Source organism: Engraulis encrasicolus, chromosome 7, assembly GCF_034702125.1.
Source record: "Engraulis encrasicolus isolate BLACKSEA-1 chromosome 7, IST_EnEncr_1.0, whole genome shotgun sequence".
In the NCBI taxonomy this organism is placed as follows: Eukaryota; Metazoa; Chordata; class Actinopteri; order Clupeiformes; family Engraulidae; genus Engraulis; species Engraulis encrasicolus.
In genome coordinates this window covers 25,055,218-25,074,447 of record NC_085863.1, presented here as the reverse complement: position 1 = coordinate 25,074,447, position 19,230 = coordinate 25,055,218, and the positions used below count along the sequence as shown (strand labels likewise).

The window sequence follows — 19,230 nt, the reverse complement described above, 5'->3', positions numbered from 1 at the left end:
TTGAAATGTAACTACCACAGCACTACAATACTATGACACAACACAGGCCCTTTTTTAGCAACACATTTATAAAGCCATGTCTTAAGGGGTTAAGAACACGTTGACCTGGTCAGGTTTCTCTTTGTGGGGGAAATGATCAAAACAATACAAAACCAAAAGGTATACTCCATCAATGCAGACCCAAATTCAAATATCCCTACAGAGGTGTATAAAGTAGGCCTAGAAATAACAGAGTAGGCCCTAACTGTATGCTCGTGTAGGCCTACTAGAGTTGTAATTAGGCCTACACCAGTAAGAGTAGGCTAGGCCTACTTCTTCTACTTTCTACACCTCTATTTTTTATTAACCCATGCCTTTCTGTAGAGCAATGAGAGGCTCTTGTCGAATGTCTTCCTCTAGATGTCATCGTATCCCCTTCCCTACACACCAAACATGGGCGTGGTGGTAGAGGTTGCTCGCGCACAAGAGGGCATGTATATAATATGTAATGGTGTCTCCACAGACGGTTAATACAGGTCTGTGGGTGTCTCATTGCCAAGAGTAGTCTAAAACGGCACTAATGTTGACATGGCACCCGACCGTTCCCCGTCAAATCTATCAATTTCACAGCTTCATCTGGTTTGGCGAACACGAACTAGATTGACAGGCGCGCCGGGAAGGTTTACTTGCCGCTTGCCAGAGAGTTTACTTTTTAAGGTGGGTTGCTCGGTCAGCTAGGATTGGCTAATGTGGAGCGTTAAAGGGTGGAGCATTTTAAAGTGCAGCGACGTTTTAAACCTCAAGATTTGGGGGCGGAGAGAAAACAGGGAACTCGGCTAACAACCACGGAGAGTGTCATTCAAGGGTTAGCTCTAGCCTATATTCCGTCGTGGGGGGGAGAGGGGCAGGACACGCTCACTGCCAGCCCGGCGACGAGGTTGGGCCTGTGGTGCTTGCGACCCCCAGGAAACCATGGAACTCGAGAATATCGTAGCCAACACTGTCCTCCTGAAGGCAAGGGAAGGTAAGAGTCGACAGATTCGGCTGACACCAACACGTTTTAATACCGTTGTCCAGCTGCAATACGTGGGGATTCCCAGAGGAAGTCTTGACCAGATATGACAGTTGCAGAAATTATATTCTAGCTGTTGCAAATTACAGCGATTTGACCCGCTATCGACGTGTTATGAATGCGTTTTGCAAAGAGCACCATAACCACTCAAACGGATGAGAGATGGAACTGTCATTCATATCAGTCAAGTGTATGCTACTGCAGCGAAGATTCCGCTTCGCTTTCGATAGCATCCTGTCAATACGGCTGAGAAAGGTGGCCAGTGAGAGAATACAGCTGTGATTGAATCACTTGTCTGACAGAGATATTTATTTGCCTGTTCACTACTCATGAAAACCGTTGATGAAAGGGGCTACCGATTATGTTAGTGGAAAATGGTACATCTGAATTATGATTGAAGCGTCAAGGCTCTGACTGTAGTTTCATCATGGTGATCATGTAAACCATGTTTTTCCCCCTCGAGCTTGCAGCAGGTGTAACGGTCTCGGGACTACTGCGTGCGCAATAGGTTACTTTGCAATTCTCCATTAGAATATAAAATGCATTATTGTGGTGCAAAAATGTAACTGCGTTTCAATTCAGCACATAGGTACGTCCACAGCACAGAGGAAATGTTCGTTAGCTTGTTAAATGTAACAGAGTGGATTAGCAGCAACATTGTAACCATACGCTTGTCCTACTGTAGGCTACAGCAGGCTGTGAGTGAGGTTACATTGTTACATTGTCATTACCTTTCTTTTATTGTTAATATTGTCTGACTGTTTCCTGGTGTTTCGAAAGTCTTGTGTAGTCCACACAGGGTGTGTGCATAACACCCACTTGTCTCGCTGATAACAGAAGTGAAACCTGACGTTTATTGGGCCAGGTTACTGCTTGTGTCGTGTAACTTTTCAGAACACCAAAATACACGTTTCTTTAACATAAATAGAGATGTAATGTGTTGCTGTGATTAAGACAAAATGATATTTGAGGACAATTCAAAGCTCTTCCGGACAGTTAAACAACCGACACCATGCTGAAAGTAAGGTTTTGCGGTCCGTGGGCCCAATGACAGGAAACGTGCAGTGCGCGTGATTGTTGAGGTTTTCCCGTGCCGTGCATGTGTCTCGTCAGATAGTCTTGCCTTAATGAGAGTGTACAGACAGTTGAGACGGACAGCAGAGATACGTATGGCCTGATGTCTGCACTATGCATGGCAGTGATGGATGTTGTAGCCTACTCCTCTTCACGCTGCTGTAAGCTACTGTGTTGTCCTTTGGTCATGAGTTGAGGGTTATTTCTTTTCTAATTTAGTCAACTACCCATGGCTTATGAGAATGCTCTCTCTTGTTAGGCGGTGGGAATATATGATGCTTCCCAATCTCTCCCAGTCCCATATTTGTTTTATGCTAATTTTTCTCTCTTTCTGAGCAGACACTGGATAGACAAGAGACTGTTTTCTCAGCAAACTCGCCAACAGTGGTTTATTTATTTAAAAGTTTAAATTTCTCCCTCTAGTGTAGTAGGCTGGCTATTTGCACAACGCTTGGATGGATTTGGACAATCTGGCATGCCTCCCGGCCTGCCTTGTGCGGTCCATATGTGCTTCTCTTAACACCCATGCTGTGCTGTTTGGTTTTGTGTTGTCGTACACGGTCCCCAATGCGGTATTTGCCATATGACTGTGAGCCTTCTCCATTCTGTTCCGTTTCCTGTTTGATTGCCCATGTTATGTTTGCCCATTACTACAAACACAAGGTCTCCTACCAGAAGACACAGCCACCCTCAGCATACTGTAACCAGCCTAATGGTTGAGGGAGCTGGTCTCTGGATCAGAATATCACAAGTTTGAATCCCATTTTTACCAGTAGGAAGGATGTGTGGAATATAATAGAATATAATAAAAATAGACTTTATTGCCATGCAACCATGAAATTTGTCTGTGGCCTCACTGTGTTATTATACCTCCATCCATGGCCGAAGTGCCTTCGAGCAAGGCAACTACTGTAACTCCACTTTGCTCCAGGGACAGTTACCAATACCCTGTAGTAACAGTAAGTGTAATGCAATGTACCCAGTGTCAGTTCCAATGTGAGTATGTGAATCATGGATGAAATGCTCTAAAACGTTGATGTAGCCTCTTACTGCAGATGGGGTCGCCGGCGGATCTATTCACTATTAGCTGAAAATACTATACTACATCATAACAACATTGCTATGACATTACCAAGAGCCTTAAGTAACAGATTGAGACATAGCCATTACAATTTTAGTCACAGTAAGGTTGTAACAAAGACTCTGCGCTAAGGAGTTAATTGGTGCCAGGATGGGGTGCAAATATGCAAAGCCGTCCCCATCTCTATTTAATATAGCATAACTATGCTTTTGCGTGGTAATAACAAAACAAAAAACTGCCTTAAGAATTGGTTGCGTCGATCAGCATAAATTTGACAGTAAGCTCGGACTTCTCTGTCAAGACTCTTGGCGTGTGTACAAAGCACTTTTGACATGTTGAAGTGAGTTGGAGTGAGCTTTTGTACACCTTTTTAGTTGGGACTGATCACATTGGATATTACCCCGCTGAGGTCATTCAGATGGAAGAAACGTCCTGCACACTGTGCACTAGCAACTTACTATGGTTCAGATGGAACCTTACATTTAAGTTGTTGAATTGAGTGACACAGATTCTTGTCATTTGTTTGCTTCCACTTCCACCTACACTGCAATTCTTGGTGAACTAAAGAGAGTTGATTACTTAAGTTAGTCCTCTGAGCTCAGATGCAGACAAGATTAAAACCAAGTCTAGTCGGTCTGTTCTGTTTCAAGGACATGGTTGGTACTTTAAGTAAGTACAAAGTCATGTAATGGACTGAAGATTGTTTTAGAACCTGTTAAGACACTACCCCTGTTATACATTGGCTGTTACCAGAACGGCAATGACCAAGGCGTAATGTATTACTAAAGGCCCTGTGCACTGTCATAGTGGTGTAGTACTATGGTAGTTAAGATTTTTCAGTGTCTATTACAACGTCCCAGTGCACCCAGAAGTGCTCAATCTGGTGTAATTGCAACACTAGTACATGATCTGACAGTTTTTTGCTTTATACGCCTGTGGTAATGTAAAAGCCATTTCTGATTTATTTATTGGAATATCTTTACACCCCCTCCCTCTTAATTAGAACTCACTACATATGAGGGGGTTTATTCTGTGGTTTTTACTTGCATTTTCTCACTTCATCATTCACTGGACATGGGAACACTGCAGCCCACACATACAGTAGCCTCGATGTGTCTGTCAGCTTGGTTGGCCTTTAACGCTTCACCCTTCTCAGACCCCCCACCCCATCCCCAAACATGGCATTTGAATCAGTGTGGCCTCCCACAATGTAACACCACATGAGCCGCCAGTCTGCATCTGTGGCTAGGATAGCACACCTTTGTATTTGGTGTTGCTGTTCGGTGTGGTATTTGTCATGGATTTCTCACATTTGGAAACAACGTTTTTTCTTACAACATGCTATTACAGTTAAACAAATAAAGTAATTACACCAAGCAAAGGTGTCTATTCTAAAGAGAGACACAGACACTGATCAACTTCCTGCAATTGTGTGATGTGTCATGTACTACTTTTGACTCCCTCATACTATACCTCCATGTTGCCATTGGAGACTAGTGGCACATCCCATCCCCACCGCACACAACACACCAATACACCATCACCAGTCCTCCACGCCACCCCAGTCCTCCATCCCCACCCCATCCCATACCAGTCCTCCACGCCCATCCCACACCAGTCCTCCATTCCCACCCCACCCCATCCCATACCAGTCCTCCACGCCCATCTCATCCTCATAGTCCTCCATCCCCCAGTTCTCCAGTTCACCAGTCCTTCTTTCCCAATCTTCCATCCCCACACCAGTCCTCCATCCACAGTCCTCCATATCCAGTTCCTTACCCCCACACCAGTCCTCCATCCACAGTCCTCCATCCTCAGTCATCCCAGTCCTCCATCCACAGTCGTCCACCCCACAGTCCTCATGCATATGCCGGAATTCATGTAAACAAGACAAAAGAATGTATAGACGGTTTCATGGAACGTTTGCTTGTTGCTTGGTGACATGATATGGCCCGAAGTAAACTTCCGGTCTACTAATGTTTTGGTAGGCTGCAATCTGTCGACACTGCCAATATGATAACAAACGGTTTTAATATTGGTGAAAACAAATGCTTTTTATTTTTTTTTGTTCTGCGGTAGGGTGCAACTTCACTTCTGGTACCAATCCGCTGACAAACGTGACGCGGATAATTAATGTGTAGGCCTACATGATGCCCAGTCTGCATATCTTACCAAAGCAGACCTAGGGTTGCCACATTTCGTGGTTTAAAAAAAAAAAAAAAAACGGGACACATTGTCGTGCGAGCGTGAACCATTTATGATATGTGTTTATTGCAATGAGCTAATATGAATTTGTGCACTATTTTTTTTTAAACGGGGACGTTATTTCACTTTCCTGGACAGAACATAACAAACCTAGCCTACAGTAGGCTAGAAACCTTGGGGTGTGGCGACATTACGAGACTGTTTCCATTTTGTAAGTTTTCGTGAAAATAGCCAACTTTGTAAGCGCTTGAAGATAGCATTCATACTTTGCAGTATTTTCTCTTTCGAGCGCGAACCAGGATGTTACAGGTACTGTCGTGCATTCGTGCCTGTGTGAGGCTGCCTTTTCATTCAATCTGAAAGGACCACCTGTGTATCAGTGGCAGCGACAGATAAACAGACAGACAGACGAAACCTCTTTTCCACCAAATACCAGAGTAGGCTATTTTACCTAAAATCAGGTAACCATGTGGTCACGGACATTCAATATTTGCTTAAAAAACACCCTGTACACGAGTGACGAGTCACAACCAGCTAATGACAACATGTGAGTTCAAGCCAGCAACTTGACTCAAAGCATACACAGCACAACAAAAAACAAAACCCTGTTCAACCATGCAGACGTCCCTGACTACTGTATTAAACTTGCCTTACCTTAAAACTTTTCTTGACCCCGGCACATCTCGTAATTTTGTCGATATAATCCACATTTTGACGTAGCAGCCAAGCCAGTGCTAATCAGTCAGTCGTATCCTGTGTTAGCATTGCTATTAACCTCGACATCAAGGACGTCTGCTGAATTGTCCAAAATAAATACAATCCGTCCGTTTATCCTTTTCTTCAGCAGATGACAGTTTGGGTATTTCGTCGTCCTTGTCCCAAGAAGTTTAGTAGTACAGCTACTGTTCAGAACTTGAAGGAATCGTTGCGACTACATTTACTAAATTAACCTGTAACCGTGTAGGCAGATCCAAGCCCAACTAAGTCCCTAATTCCTACAACAAACACAAACTGTAATTCTTATTCTACATAATTTTATGCTGCCGTATTTTTAGGCACACCATCACCCGACCAATGTTGCCAAAGTGCCATCACTGCTTTCCTTTACATTGAGGCTATGTGAGGCTACATTAATATGATTAATACGATCGTGAAGTTTTTACATCTAGGCTACCCCAAAAATGGACGCGTAGTGCCCCCCTATGGGTGATTGCTGTCATAAAAATGGAAAACAACATTTATTTTTCATTTTCTGTGCCACTCTCAAATGAAATACCGCGCTTGTGTAGCTTGATCCGATGCAGTGTATTGTTTGCGGAAGTGTACCGGAAATTAAGTTAGGGCCATAGAATGTTCATGCCTTGTTTTTGTTTTGACTGTAAACGTTCCATGAAACCGTCTATAGAATGTAAACACGGCCAGAGTAGCAAGAGGGAGTGTGGCCTGCCCAGAGGAAGCTAAAGGAGCACTGGGGCTAACTGGAGAATATGTGTAGCATTAAACATTTTACTGAGAAGCATATTGTATACATGTATGGTTCGATATTAGTAGGGGAGATCATACGCAGATGCAAAGGAGGGTGCACTGCCCTGTGCCACGACATTGTACTGTAGGTATGTGTTTGTGCGTGATCTGTGTGGGAATATGTGGCATTTGATGTATGCATGTGTAATCCTGTTTTTTGAATTGTGATGTGTGTGTGTGCTAGATTGATCGTAGCTCTGAGATGAGGGCTAGTGCTTGTGCCTATTTGAGTGGGCCAATGTTGCTGTTACATAGATGCACAGCAGTGATGAGGGGCTGGCGTGTCGCCTATGGTAGAATAGCAGAAAGTGTATTGAGGGGTGTGTGTGTGTATGTGTATGTATCGTGTGTGTGTGTGTGTGTGTGGGGGGGGGGGTCTGGGAAAGAGTTCTCGTAGAGGGGAAGCTGGCCATTTTCGAGGCTTTCCTTCATCTCTTTGGTGTCCTCAGAGAGGCCTTGGCTAATTCCACAAGAGCCAAAGGGATCGCCGCACAAAGCTCTGGTTTGTTCGCCGAGACCCGGCAGCGGGCTCGCTTGGGCCGAGGGCCCGACTGGCTCTCTCTTAGTTACTTACTTTTAACTCTCTTCACCCGGAGAGCATTGACCGTACTGGTTCCCCCAAATACCCTTGTGGCTATGCCACAGACCACTCATGGACCAAGCCTGGGCCTGGACCTTGCAGAAATCCATGCAGCTTCTCTATGAGTGTTGTAAATATTTTTAGGGGCATTCTTGCCTTCATTTCGATAGGACAGTATGAGAGGCGACAGGAAGTGAGTGGGAGAGTGGTATGGGGGGAGGATCGGCAAATGACCCGAGCCAGAATCAAACCTGGGTTGTCAGCGTAGTAACCCAGTGCCAGTGCTCTGCCGTTGGGCCACAGCAGGGCCGATTTTTTTTAGATGTTTCCATCATTGCAGTAAGGTTGTTGCAGTGCTGATGTTGATCTGTTGCATCGAACCTTAGAATTGCCATTTCAGGAGGTCATTTGTACCAATAGTGGCCAAGGCAGGGGACATTCGGAGTGGTTTAAGTAGCATTGGATGATGTTCCAGACATTTTTAGTCTTTTATGGATTAATTTGTTTGCTTGTTTGTTTGTTTGTTTGTTTACACCCCCGGGAGATCAATCAGCCATCTTTCTCAGCAGCTCACTCCACATGCTGTGTAAACAAATCTGTTTATGGATGAGTGTTCGACAGTCATCGATTAGTCGGTCTGCGTGTGTACATTTTTCTGATCAAATGGACATTATAGTGTTATAAGCATTATTGTATAAGTATTATTATTGTATGTATTCTTGTATTGTATTAAGTGTGAATATAATGTGCATAATGTATATGCTCCTTCACTAATTCCCTGTGTGTCTCTGTCTGTGTCTGTGTCTGTGTGTGTGCACGCATGTGTGCATGTGTCTCTGATTCTCAGGAGGTGGCGGGAACAGAAAGGGCAAGAGCAAGAAGTGGAAACAGATGCTTCAGTTCCCCCACATCAGCCTGTGTGAAGAGCTACGCCAGACTACAGGTATGTACAGAGCACATACACTACATAGATGTAGATAGCTATAGCTATACTACACATCTACCCTTGTCAGCCTGGAAACTATAGGTACATGTGTTTGAACCTGCAGAATAGGGAGGCAAATGATCGATTCATTCATTAATTGTCGTTAAGGGCCATGAAAGAGTGTGATTTACACCAAACATTCTGAATCAACAAAATGTATGTATGTAGAAGTGTGTGTGTGTGTGTGTTTGTGTGTGTATGTGTGTGTGTGTGTGTCTGTAGAGTCTGTAGACTACACTCATGTACCTGTGACAACCTGCTGACTAAAGTTACGCAAGTATCCGCGTCAACATGCAGCTCACGCATATGTAGCTGCCTACTTGTGTCATCATGCAGACAGTGGGGGTTCCCTTGCAGACTATAGGTATTTACCCATCTGAACCTGCAAATTCCCGGTATGCATACTGTGTACATGTGTCAACCAGTTTACAGGTGTGTACATGTGTGTCAACCTATTATTAGATGAGGACTCTTACAGGTATCCTTCAGGACACATACTGTATACAGTTTACAGGTGTTTGCTCATTCAGAGAGTAGCCTCATAATGGTGGAATGGTTTCATAGTCAGTGGAAAGACTTTATTACCGTAGTACTACACTACTACACAGAGCCTTCACTTATACATTACAATTTGTCCCTTGCCATTATGGTAAAACTACATTTGTAGCTCGGGCCATGTCTTACAAATTTGAGATAACAAATGTGCCGGGTTGGATTAACAAATAATGAGATGTGTTCTTGTGTGAACCTGCTCATGTGTTTCCATCAAGTTAGGCACAGATTGAGCTCAAGATAAGACATCTATTGTAGGCCTACAGTAGTCTATAGTAGGGCACACAGCAGTGCAGTCAACGTGTAATGATAAACAACACAGTGTGTTTTAATTTAATTAAAGCTTTGCTTTCTCTGATTTCCCTGGAGAGCCCCTTAGCATTTTTTTTAATTGTTCAGTTTGATTGAAGGACTATTATGGACAAAATGATAATATTGATATGGGTTGCTGCTCTAGTGCTGGGTGTAGTCTGGGTATGCTAACTATAATTGATCTCTGGGATCCCTGATCCCATTCCCTGGTTGTTGGTTTGACTGTGACAAGCTTCACACATGATGGTTTGTTAGTCGCCACTGTATTTGCAATTTGAGGTGGGTATTGGCAAGGGCTTCACGATTCGATGCGCAGCATGCGTTGCAATACATGCATTATTGCGATACATTGCGATATCTACTTCAGTGAATGTGTAAGAAAGCAACAGCATTCAGAAGTCAATGTATCTGGTACAACAGAAATTTTGCCTTCTCTCTACTGAACAAAATGAACCAATGGCACATTTCAAACACAATGCTTTTTACTTTTTTATTATATCTATATACATAATCTATTTGGTTTCATGAATCATGCAGTATAATATGAAAATAAGTATTTCGATACATTGTCGTGAATCGATGCAGTATATCGTGTAAAATAAGCATTGCGATACATTGTCATGACTCATGACGTTTTTTTGCACACCCCTATTTGCACGTAATGGGAAATCTGAGTCTGCATGTCTAGTCTGACCGTAATCAAATGCAGCTGACAGAGTGGAGAGAGAGAGACTGAGACTGTTGTCGGAAGCTGATTTGATCAATTCAAAACGCTGCCTCTTTCAAGATCTTAAGAAGTGCTGTTACATCAGTGTAGTGATCACTGATGGGTTGATGTCTTGTGTTGTAAGTTGTTCTAAGCCCACACTTTGATAGTCCCTATGGCAGATTCATTAATATATAACAGAGAATATTTGCTGAGATACTTTGCATGACCATTTGTGTGGAGTGCATTGATTCAATATCTTTGTTCAATTTTTATTCATTTTTTTTTTCTAACATCTAAATCTAGAAACAGCATGTACCACAAGTTTCACATGTGTGATGTGATTGTTGTTTTAGTGGCCTAGGTTACCTGTAGAGAAGCCAAAAATGTGTATTTGTATATTAGTGTGTACAGGCCCGTGTACAGGGGGCCCCTTTAAGATGACTTTGCCCTGGGCCCAGCAAAAGCTGTCAGCGGCCCTGAGTGTGTATACCACTTGGATAGGATCAGAAGTTTGCTTATATATAGACAAGTTTTTCTCAATGGGGCGATAGGGAGATCTAGGTGGTGTTGAGTTGGATAAAGTTGAGAGGTGGGGTGTTCAGTTGCTTATGCTGAGGTCAAGGGGATGTTTGTTCAAAAAAAGATTGAGAACCACTGGTCTAGACCAGTGATTCCCAACCTTTTGTGTCTCATGTACCCTCCAAACCATTTCATTGTACCATGAGTACCCCCTAACTCATATTTTACATTGCTTTTTCTATTTCAGTGTAACTTTGCTCCATGCATTTGTTCAAATTAAATTTTCCCAAGTACCCCCTGCAGTATGCTCGCGTACCCCTAGTGGTACACGTACCCCTGGTTGGGAAACACTGGTCTAGACTAACAACATTGAAGAAGATCAGACGTTTCGTTTTGTGTGTGCAGTCATCCTGACATGGCTGTAGCGATTATGGAGCTGAAATATGCGATACACGATAACATGACTGCATACTGCGATATCGATATTACTTGCGGTATTTAATAATATATACATATATTTTCCCCTCTCTACTTGCCATTCTACACTTTATCTTGTATAAACAACAAGAACAATGTTTTATTGCCAACATTATTTTTCATTAGGAAAAAACATGGCTAATATACAGCATAAACTTAAAATGTCCACATTTTTAATGCATTTTTTAACCTTCTCACCAAATTTCCTGTTATTAAAAATTAAAAACTGTTTGCGATACGTGCACAACTTTTGTGACACATGTATCGCAAGCCGTGATATCGCGATATCGCTACATTTTCAATATATCTTGCAGCCCTACTGAAACGCCACAGAAACTGGTCTGGAGAAAGGTTTCACGCACATCACCGGAAGTTATGCAGCATGGGCTGTTTTAACCTCAAGTTGTGAAACTGCTTGGCTGACAATCAGAGAGAAGTGTTATAAAGCGAAGCATTTCTCGCTGTTATGACGTCCATCCAGAGATACGTAAATTCACAAGCGCTGTTGATTCATGAGTTGACGTGGGAGTTTCGTAGTTTTGTAGCCCTTTTATGTACTAGATGGGACCACTGGCAAACCAATCCAGTCCAATCCAAAAAAAAATTAACTACATCAAAATATTGCTATGACAGTACAGAGGGTATTATGGTCTTTCCTGTTTTGGTGACAGTAAGGTTATAACAGAAGCTCTCCATGACAGGGGTCAATATGTGAATGCCACACACTTGTGACTTGGAGCAAGTCACTTTGTTTGAAAAATGAAAAAACACAGGAAACTAACGGACAGACAGAACTGCCACTCCCCTTAACCACTGAACTCCACCACAGACAGACAGACAGACAGACAAAGAGAGAGAGAGAGAGTTTGGTTTCATCTCAAACTTATATCCGGTTACGGCACTCGGTAGGATCATTGAATATTTCATTTATTTTTAGCTCATGGATTTTTGTTGAGAAGATATCTATCTTTTTGGCTACTCACTTCTTGTAGAACTGTTATCACTTTTGGGCAGTCTCCACTTGGAAAACACAAGTTCATTTTCTTCCTTTTGAACTTTTAGTACACTCTTCTATTAGATGACAACACACAAACTCGCATACATTCTCTCTTTTATTTCTCTTTCTCTTTCTCTGCATTCTTTCACTCTCACTCTCACTCTCACTCCTGCTCGCTCTCTCTCTCTCTCTCCCTCTCTCTCGCTCTCTCTTTCTCTCTCGTTCACTCTTACTCTCTCTCTCTGTCTCTCACGCGCATGCACACACACGCGCACACACACACGCTAACACAAACATTTACAAAGGGCCCTTCCAATTTTCTGCTGATTTACGAAATCTTGCTGCCAGGGCCAAGTTGCATCAACTGAAGTACGTGAGCTGTATGATAGGGCGTTGCTTTAGTGTGTGTGTGTGTGTGTGTGTGTGTGTGTGTGTGTGTGTGTGTGTGTGTGTGTGTGTGTGCGTGTGCGCATTTGACGTGTGTGCACACATGCGTGTGTGGGCATTTGTGTGTTTGTGTGTTTGTCAAGTCACTCTGTGCCTTTGCAGCTGTGTGTTGCTCAACTACAGCTTCACCCACCCAAACTCAAACACACACACACACACACACACACACACACACACACACACACACACACACACACACACACACACACACACACACACACACACACACACACACACACACACACAGTATGGCCGCCAGCACTGTGTAATGGTGACATCCCAGTGACAGTGACAGTGGGCGAAGAGTCTGCACAGGCACTTCTTGTGGCCCAGATGCAGACAGCTAGCTGGCGGTCTGGCTAGCTAGCTTGCCTGACGAAGGTAAGGAGTGGAGTGTAACCGCAGAGATACACCAGCGGCGATCTGAGCGAGTCGAGCGACGGAAGTAATTGACTTTGTATTGAGTCGAGAGACAAAATCGATTCTGGAGACTAGAGCGATTTGCGCGACGAGCGCGACAATTTGAAGTTGAAATCTTTTCAACTTTCTATGACGCGGTTCGGCGACAAGCCGCGACAGCCAATGACTGTATAGAGGTCAGTGACCACAGCCAATGGGAATGCTTGAATGCTTTCCCTTCTGCCTGTACGGACATACTCTAGTCTCCTCAGTCTCTCGTATCGCTTGCTGCTACACTCTGTCGCTTGAGTCGCGTCGCCGCTGGTGTATCTCTGCGGTAAGAGGGCACCAACACCACCACCCCTGCCACCACCTCTGTGCCTAACTCTCAATGCAGTGCAATGCAAAACAACACAATGCAATGCAACACACACTATCTGGGTCGGATTAAAATGGGCATAGGGCCCCTAGGCTACAGGGTGCTGTAGGCCCCTGCGGAATGCAAGTTACATGGCGTCATAATTCTGAGCGCGGAAAGAGGAATAATATGTCTGCCAACTGTGGAGAGGAGTACAAACAACATTTAAACCCGATTATTTTTTCAAGACGGCCCTTTGAGGCCAATCGGGGGCCCCCTGGAAGGTGTGTTAATCCGGTTAAGCCTGTGCGTTAATCCGGCCCTGCACACTGTTGGGTGAGCATTCATAGCTAGTCTGGGGTGCATTTCTCGAAACCGTAGTTGCTAACTACATTAGCTACTTTGTTGTTTCCCATTGGCAACTACCCAAGTTGCTAACTGACTAACAACTACTCTTTTGAGAAATGTACCACTGGTTTTACCATCTCCTAGTACTAATTTCATTCGTACAGTATTCGTACACACGTAATTAGTGCAAAGGGACAAAGGTAGATTCAGGGTAAGATGTGACCTCATGGTTAGGGAGTGGGCCTTGTGATCGGAAGGTTTCAGGTTCGAATCCCACACTACTACCAGTGGTCCGTTGCTCCACGGACTATAACCACTACCCTGTGCCTAAGTAACTATACTATAAGTAGATTTGACTAAGTTAAGATAAGTGTAAGAGAGTGGGCACACTGGCTTCAAGCTCCAAAAAAATCTGTTTACCTATGGATGGTGTGTGCCCAGTGTGTGAACCACTCTCTCACGCTGCCTACTGCAGTTGCCTGGTACTGGGATTGCTGCTTTTGTGGATGTGCCCACCCTAAATTTTAAGGGCCTTAGCTGAGCTAAGTGTAATGTTATATAATATAATGCGACCTTGCACAGCACTTCAGCACAACAGCAGTATGAGCCTACACTGTAAAACCTGGCAAGCCAGTTAAACGTAAAAAAGTAAGTTGCTCTGCTGCCCTAAGTTTGTAAGTTAACTCAGCTCGAGACTTAACTCAAGTCGCTGCTTTCTCAAGTTGAGTTAACTTAGAAACTTAAGGCAGTGTTTTACAGTGTATCGGTGCTGAGCTGAGCTGAAATGAGGTGAGCCGTGCACCACCGCCACAAGTGCACCAGAAAGGAAATGGTGGCCGGGGCCCAGAAGAGGAAGTTGCAAACACTTGCTGTTGCCGCGGCACCGTTAGCTGACTGTTGCTCACTAAGGTTACTCCAGCTCAAGGGATCAAACAGACGCACAGACAGACAGACTTGGGGTGTGTTCCGAAACTCAACCCGGTCGTCTGAAAAAAGAATACTGCATAATGGTTAGGGGAAAAAAACACTCCAATGCAAAAAGAGCATTCCATTGTTGACAAACGAATGAGAGCTCGGAATTTATGAACGGCTTCAAAGTCAGAGCTCTGATTGTTGTGTGTTCAGAGTACACAGACTGGCAGTTCACGAATGCACCCTTAACAGAGAGGCAGATATTGGTTGGCTGCCCTGAGGTGATAGAAAGCACATCTTTTATTATTGAACAGTTATACAAAAAAACTTTGAATGTCAAGGCCACTAGGTGCAAGATAAGGCGCAAGTGTTACAAAGTGTTAGGTTCAACATTACAGGAGAGAGAGAGAGAGAGAGAGAGAGAGAGAGAGAGAGAGAGAGAGAGAGAGAGAGAGAGAGAGAGAGAGAGAGAGAGAGAGAGAGAGAGAGGGAAATTGAATGGTGCACAGCAACATCACAGCAAAGAGAACAAGGGAGAATGCACCATGTAAGGAGGCCTAATTGAATTGGACAGGTAGTACAGACAAATGAAGACTAATACAATAGTATGAATGACCAAGAAAGGCCAATATGTAGTGCATCTGCCAGCCACTGCCAGGAAAGCTGGTGATGGGAACTGTAAAAGGGCACTGTAGAGTGTGTGGCAGAGATGGGTATCTCTGTGTGCCATATTATAGCACACCACATGTCTATAGACTATATTTTTAGAAGCCCTGAACGCTAGAATAGGCCTGATGCATGTAATACTTACTGCACTGTATATGCACTGTATACTTGCAAATGCACTAGTTAATATGCCGATATGGTGCATGTTGGTGATTTTAAAAGCTGAGGGGCATGTGTGCAGGCATCATAATGAGTATGAGTATGTACATTGCAGACTGTGTTTACGTGTCTGTGTTTGCGTAATGGGCATGACCATGTTGGTGTAATGTGTTGCGTGTGTATCCATCAATGTGGATGTGAGTTTATATAGTGTGTGTGGACAGACAAAGCTAGGTGGGGGAGTGAAGGAAAAATAAGCATAAAAGTTGAGGTCTGCGTGTGCGTGTGTGTGTGCGTGTGCCTGTTTGTGCAGGCAGTCTGTGTGTGTGTTTGTGGAATCTAGACTGTGTGTGTGTGTGTGTGTGTGTGTGTGTGCGCGTGCGCGTGCGTGCGTGCGTGCGTGCGTGCGTGCGTGCGTGCGTGCGTGCGTGCGTGCGTGTGTGTGTGTGTGTGTGTGTGTGTGTGTGTGTGTGTGTGTGGTGCAGCGATGTGTTCATCCAGCTGATGTCCACCATGGGGAGAACAGAGAAGGGGCAGAAGAAGAAGAACAAAAAAAACGGCTGACATGTCGCAAAATATGATGCAACAACACTTCCTCTCTCCCTACCTCCCCCCCCCCCTCTCTCTCTCACACACACCACACACGCACACGTAGACAAACACCATCCCTCCTCTTATGCTTGTTTTTGCCACCTCTCTTTCTGTCTCTTTCTTTATTTTTTTCTTTATTCTTTCCTTCCTTCTTTCTTTCTCACTTTCGTTTGTTCTTTCTTTCCTTCTTTCTTTCTTGGTTTTGAGTTGTCTCATAATGCTATAATGCTATTCTCAGTATCTCGCTTATAGTTTTGTAGTCCTTCCCTGTTTTTTTTAGCTTCTTCTGAAGTCATCGATTTTGGATCCTTTCACAATGGCTCAAACTTAATAAATGTGTTAAGTTTCCTAATTCTCTCTCTCTCTCTCTCTCTCTCTCTCTCTCTCTCTCTCTCTCTCTCTCTCTCTCTCTCTCATCCTCTCTGTCTCTCTTGCATTCCACACTTGTGCCCTCTCTATCTCTCCTCAGAGGCCCTTGTGGACCTCACAATAACCGTTTTGTTCTTTAGTTTTAGTTGTTGTTTGTTGTTTGGCCCTACTCCTCTCTTCATGTGCTGTCGTTGGTGTCTTGTCTGTGTCATCCTCTCTTCATTGTCTGTGGTGATGAAGATGAATATGCTGAGAGGGCTTGACAACACCATCATATGACCTCTGATTGTTTGTGTCTTGCCACCGTGTTTGGCTTCATACCAATGACCAATGACCAGGAGGGCCTGTGTGTTGAAACGGTCGGTCCATGAATCCACGAGAACAAAGGGAAGCCCGGTGTTCTATCGACATGGATTGCTTCGTCGTGATGAGCTACCAACATACATAACTCAAACCTAAACATTCCATATGTAGCTAAGAGAGGTTAAAAAAATGTGAATGCCTTTCGTTCCATGTCACCTAAAGTCTTTACAGCAGCCAAAGCAACATCATTCCCCAAACCTGTTTGGGCCATTGTCCTGTTGAGATGGACTGCTTTATTGAGATGAGCTACCAATAGGCTTTTAACATAGCCCCAAACGCTAACCCTAGGGATGCTAGGGGTGCTAGATATCCCAAATCCTGAACCTATCTCCTAAGGGAGCCACAGTAGCCTGGCCGCGCCAAAAACCCCTACAGCAAAGCTGTGCCCGGGAGCAAATTCATTTTGCGGCCACTAGGGGCGTCTAGATTTCTAGGCTAGAGCCACAGTATAGGCAAGGCAAGGCAAGTTTATTTATATAGCGCATTTCATACACAGGTGCAACTCAATGTGCTTCACAAAGTTAAATGTAAATGAAAGGAAACAGGGAAGAAAGAAGGAAATGAACAGTATAGTCCTTTGTTATGTGATGTTGTTGGTGTCTTGTCACAGTGTAATCCTCTCTTCATTGTCTGAAGCTATTGGTGCCATTGGTGCTGGAGATGAAGATTAATATGCTGGGAGGCCTTGAAAATTCACAACACCATCATATGATCAAGGAAAAGGTTTACTGAGCACTCTTGTTCTCCAACTTTGTGGACTCCAAACTGTAGGTGCTCTTGAAGTAAGAAGATTAAAGTCCTTTCATTTAGAGCGTGGTGGCACTAGGGCCGACTTCAGGCAACTTCACAGGTCGACAAGGATTGTCCTTATTATTGATTTTTTTTTGTGACTCACTGCCATGTTTGGCCTCATACCGATGGCATACCAGGACAGGAGGGTCCTTCTATCTTCACTTGCAGCCTTCGTGGTCATGCTTGTTAGATCGCAGGGTGCTGGTATGCAATGCACTTAGTTGTAGATTAAGGGTGCAGGGTGCGTTTTAAAGAGGAATTCCAGCCATTTCACAAACATATTATATCTGTTGGAGGCCAATGAAAGTTGACCAAAGGGAAAACCGCAAGAATTGCGTGAAGTTAACCAATTGCATTGATTTCTATGAAAGTGGGCGATACTGGGCAAGTGTTAACCCTTTTCTGAAGCCCACAATGTGTATCAAAATGCTTCTGAGTGAATTGGGTTGCTGTGTGGGCACATACACCGCATTTCACATTATTACGCAAATGACATTTTTTGCCGTTTTCCTAAATAATCAATAGAAATGACAGTCGTCATAATTTTCAAGTAATCGGCCATTAGAGTACAATTCAAAAGTTTTTGAATGAACCTTCCAATGATAACGGTATTTTTTTAAATAACAAAAAACTTAAAATGCCCAAAATGCTCTGTTCCAAATTATTACGCAAAACAGTTTTGTAGTGTTGTAATACAATTTTTTTTCCCATTTACATCAAAACAGTTGGCATTTGGTACCTTCTAAATTACATTTCGATGTTCAAAACTTGGTCATAAGCTGTAACTGGAATGCTGCGTTTAACATTGAAGTCAATGGCAGGGCATTGCATGGGAGTTATGGAAGCCTAGATATCCTTGATGCTTTGCTCTCAGCTGTTTTTGTTTGTTTGGTCTGGTGACCCACACTTCACTCTTCAATATACCCGTAGATTTCCATGCCACGTGTAGGTGCTTTGGAGGTGATGACATTCTAACTCACCAGACATAGCATCCCATTCATTTTCAATGGGGTTTTATGTCTGGTGCGTTAGAATGTCATCACCTCAAAAGCACCTAAACGTGGCATGGAAATCTACGGGTATATTGACTTCAATGTTAATCGCAGCATTCCAGTTACTAAGACAAAGAGCTTATCACCAAGTATTGAACATTGAAATGTAATTTAGAAGGTACCAAATTCCAACTGTTTTGAGGTAAATGGGAAAAAAAGAAAGAAATTTGGATTACAAAACTATTTTGCGTAATAATGTGGAACAGAGCATTTAAAGTTTTTTATTATTTAAAAAAATACCGTTATCATTGGAAGGTTCATTCAAAAACTTTTAAATTGTACTCTAATGGCTGATGACTTGAAAATTATGACGACTGTCATTTGTATTGATTATTTGGGGAAACAGCGAAAAATGTCATTTGCATAATAATGTGGAATGCGGTGTATACAACGAACTCCAATGGATAATTTTAGCATTAACTGGCATAGATATGATGTATTTGCCGCTTTTAGAACCAGCGCACTACCTGTCATCTTCCAGGTTCCACAGAAGTCCGCACAAACTGATCAGCAAAGTCATACAAACCAGTGATCCAAAATGTTCTTTTTGCCCACTAAAAACGACCCTCTCGAACCAAACTGGACGCTGACATGTTTGTTATTGTAGCTATCACAACACTCAGAGACCGCTATGTAATGAGCTTGGCGGCATTTTTCTAAATAAGAGCTTTGGTTGGTCGCTCTCCCTGATCGAAAGTTAAAGGTTGA

General features: G+C 43.4%; 1 protein-coding gene across 1 annotated transcript in view; it reads left to right on the top strand.

The window, feature by feature from the left end:
* Positions 1–561: 561 nt before the first annotated feature.
* Positions 562–19,230, top strand: part of grk6 (G protein-coupled receptor kinase 6) — a 74,296-nt gene continuing 55,627 nt past the window's right edge. The window contains exons 1-2 of the mRNA XM_063203126.1: positions 562–1,003; positions 8,363–8,458. Of these exons, the coding sequence (XP_063059196.1) occupies positions 952–1,003; positions 8,363–8,458 (148 nt within the window). The 5' untranslated portion in view covers positions 562–951. The remainder of the gene's footprint in view (positions 1,004–8,362; positions 8,459–19,230) is intronic.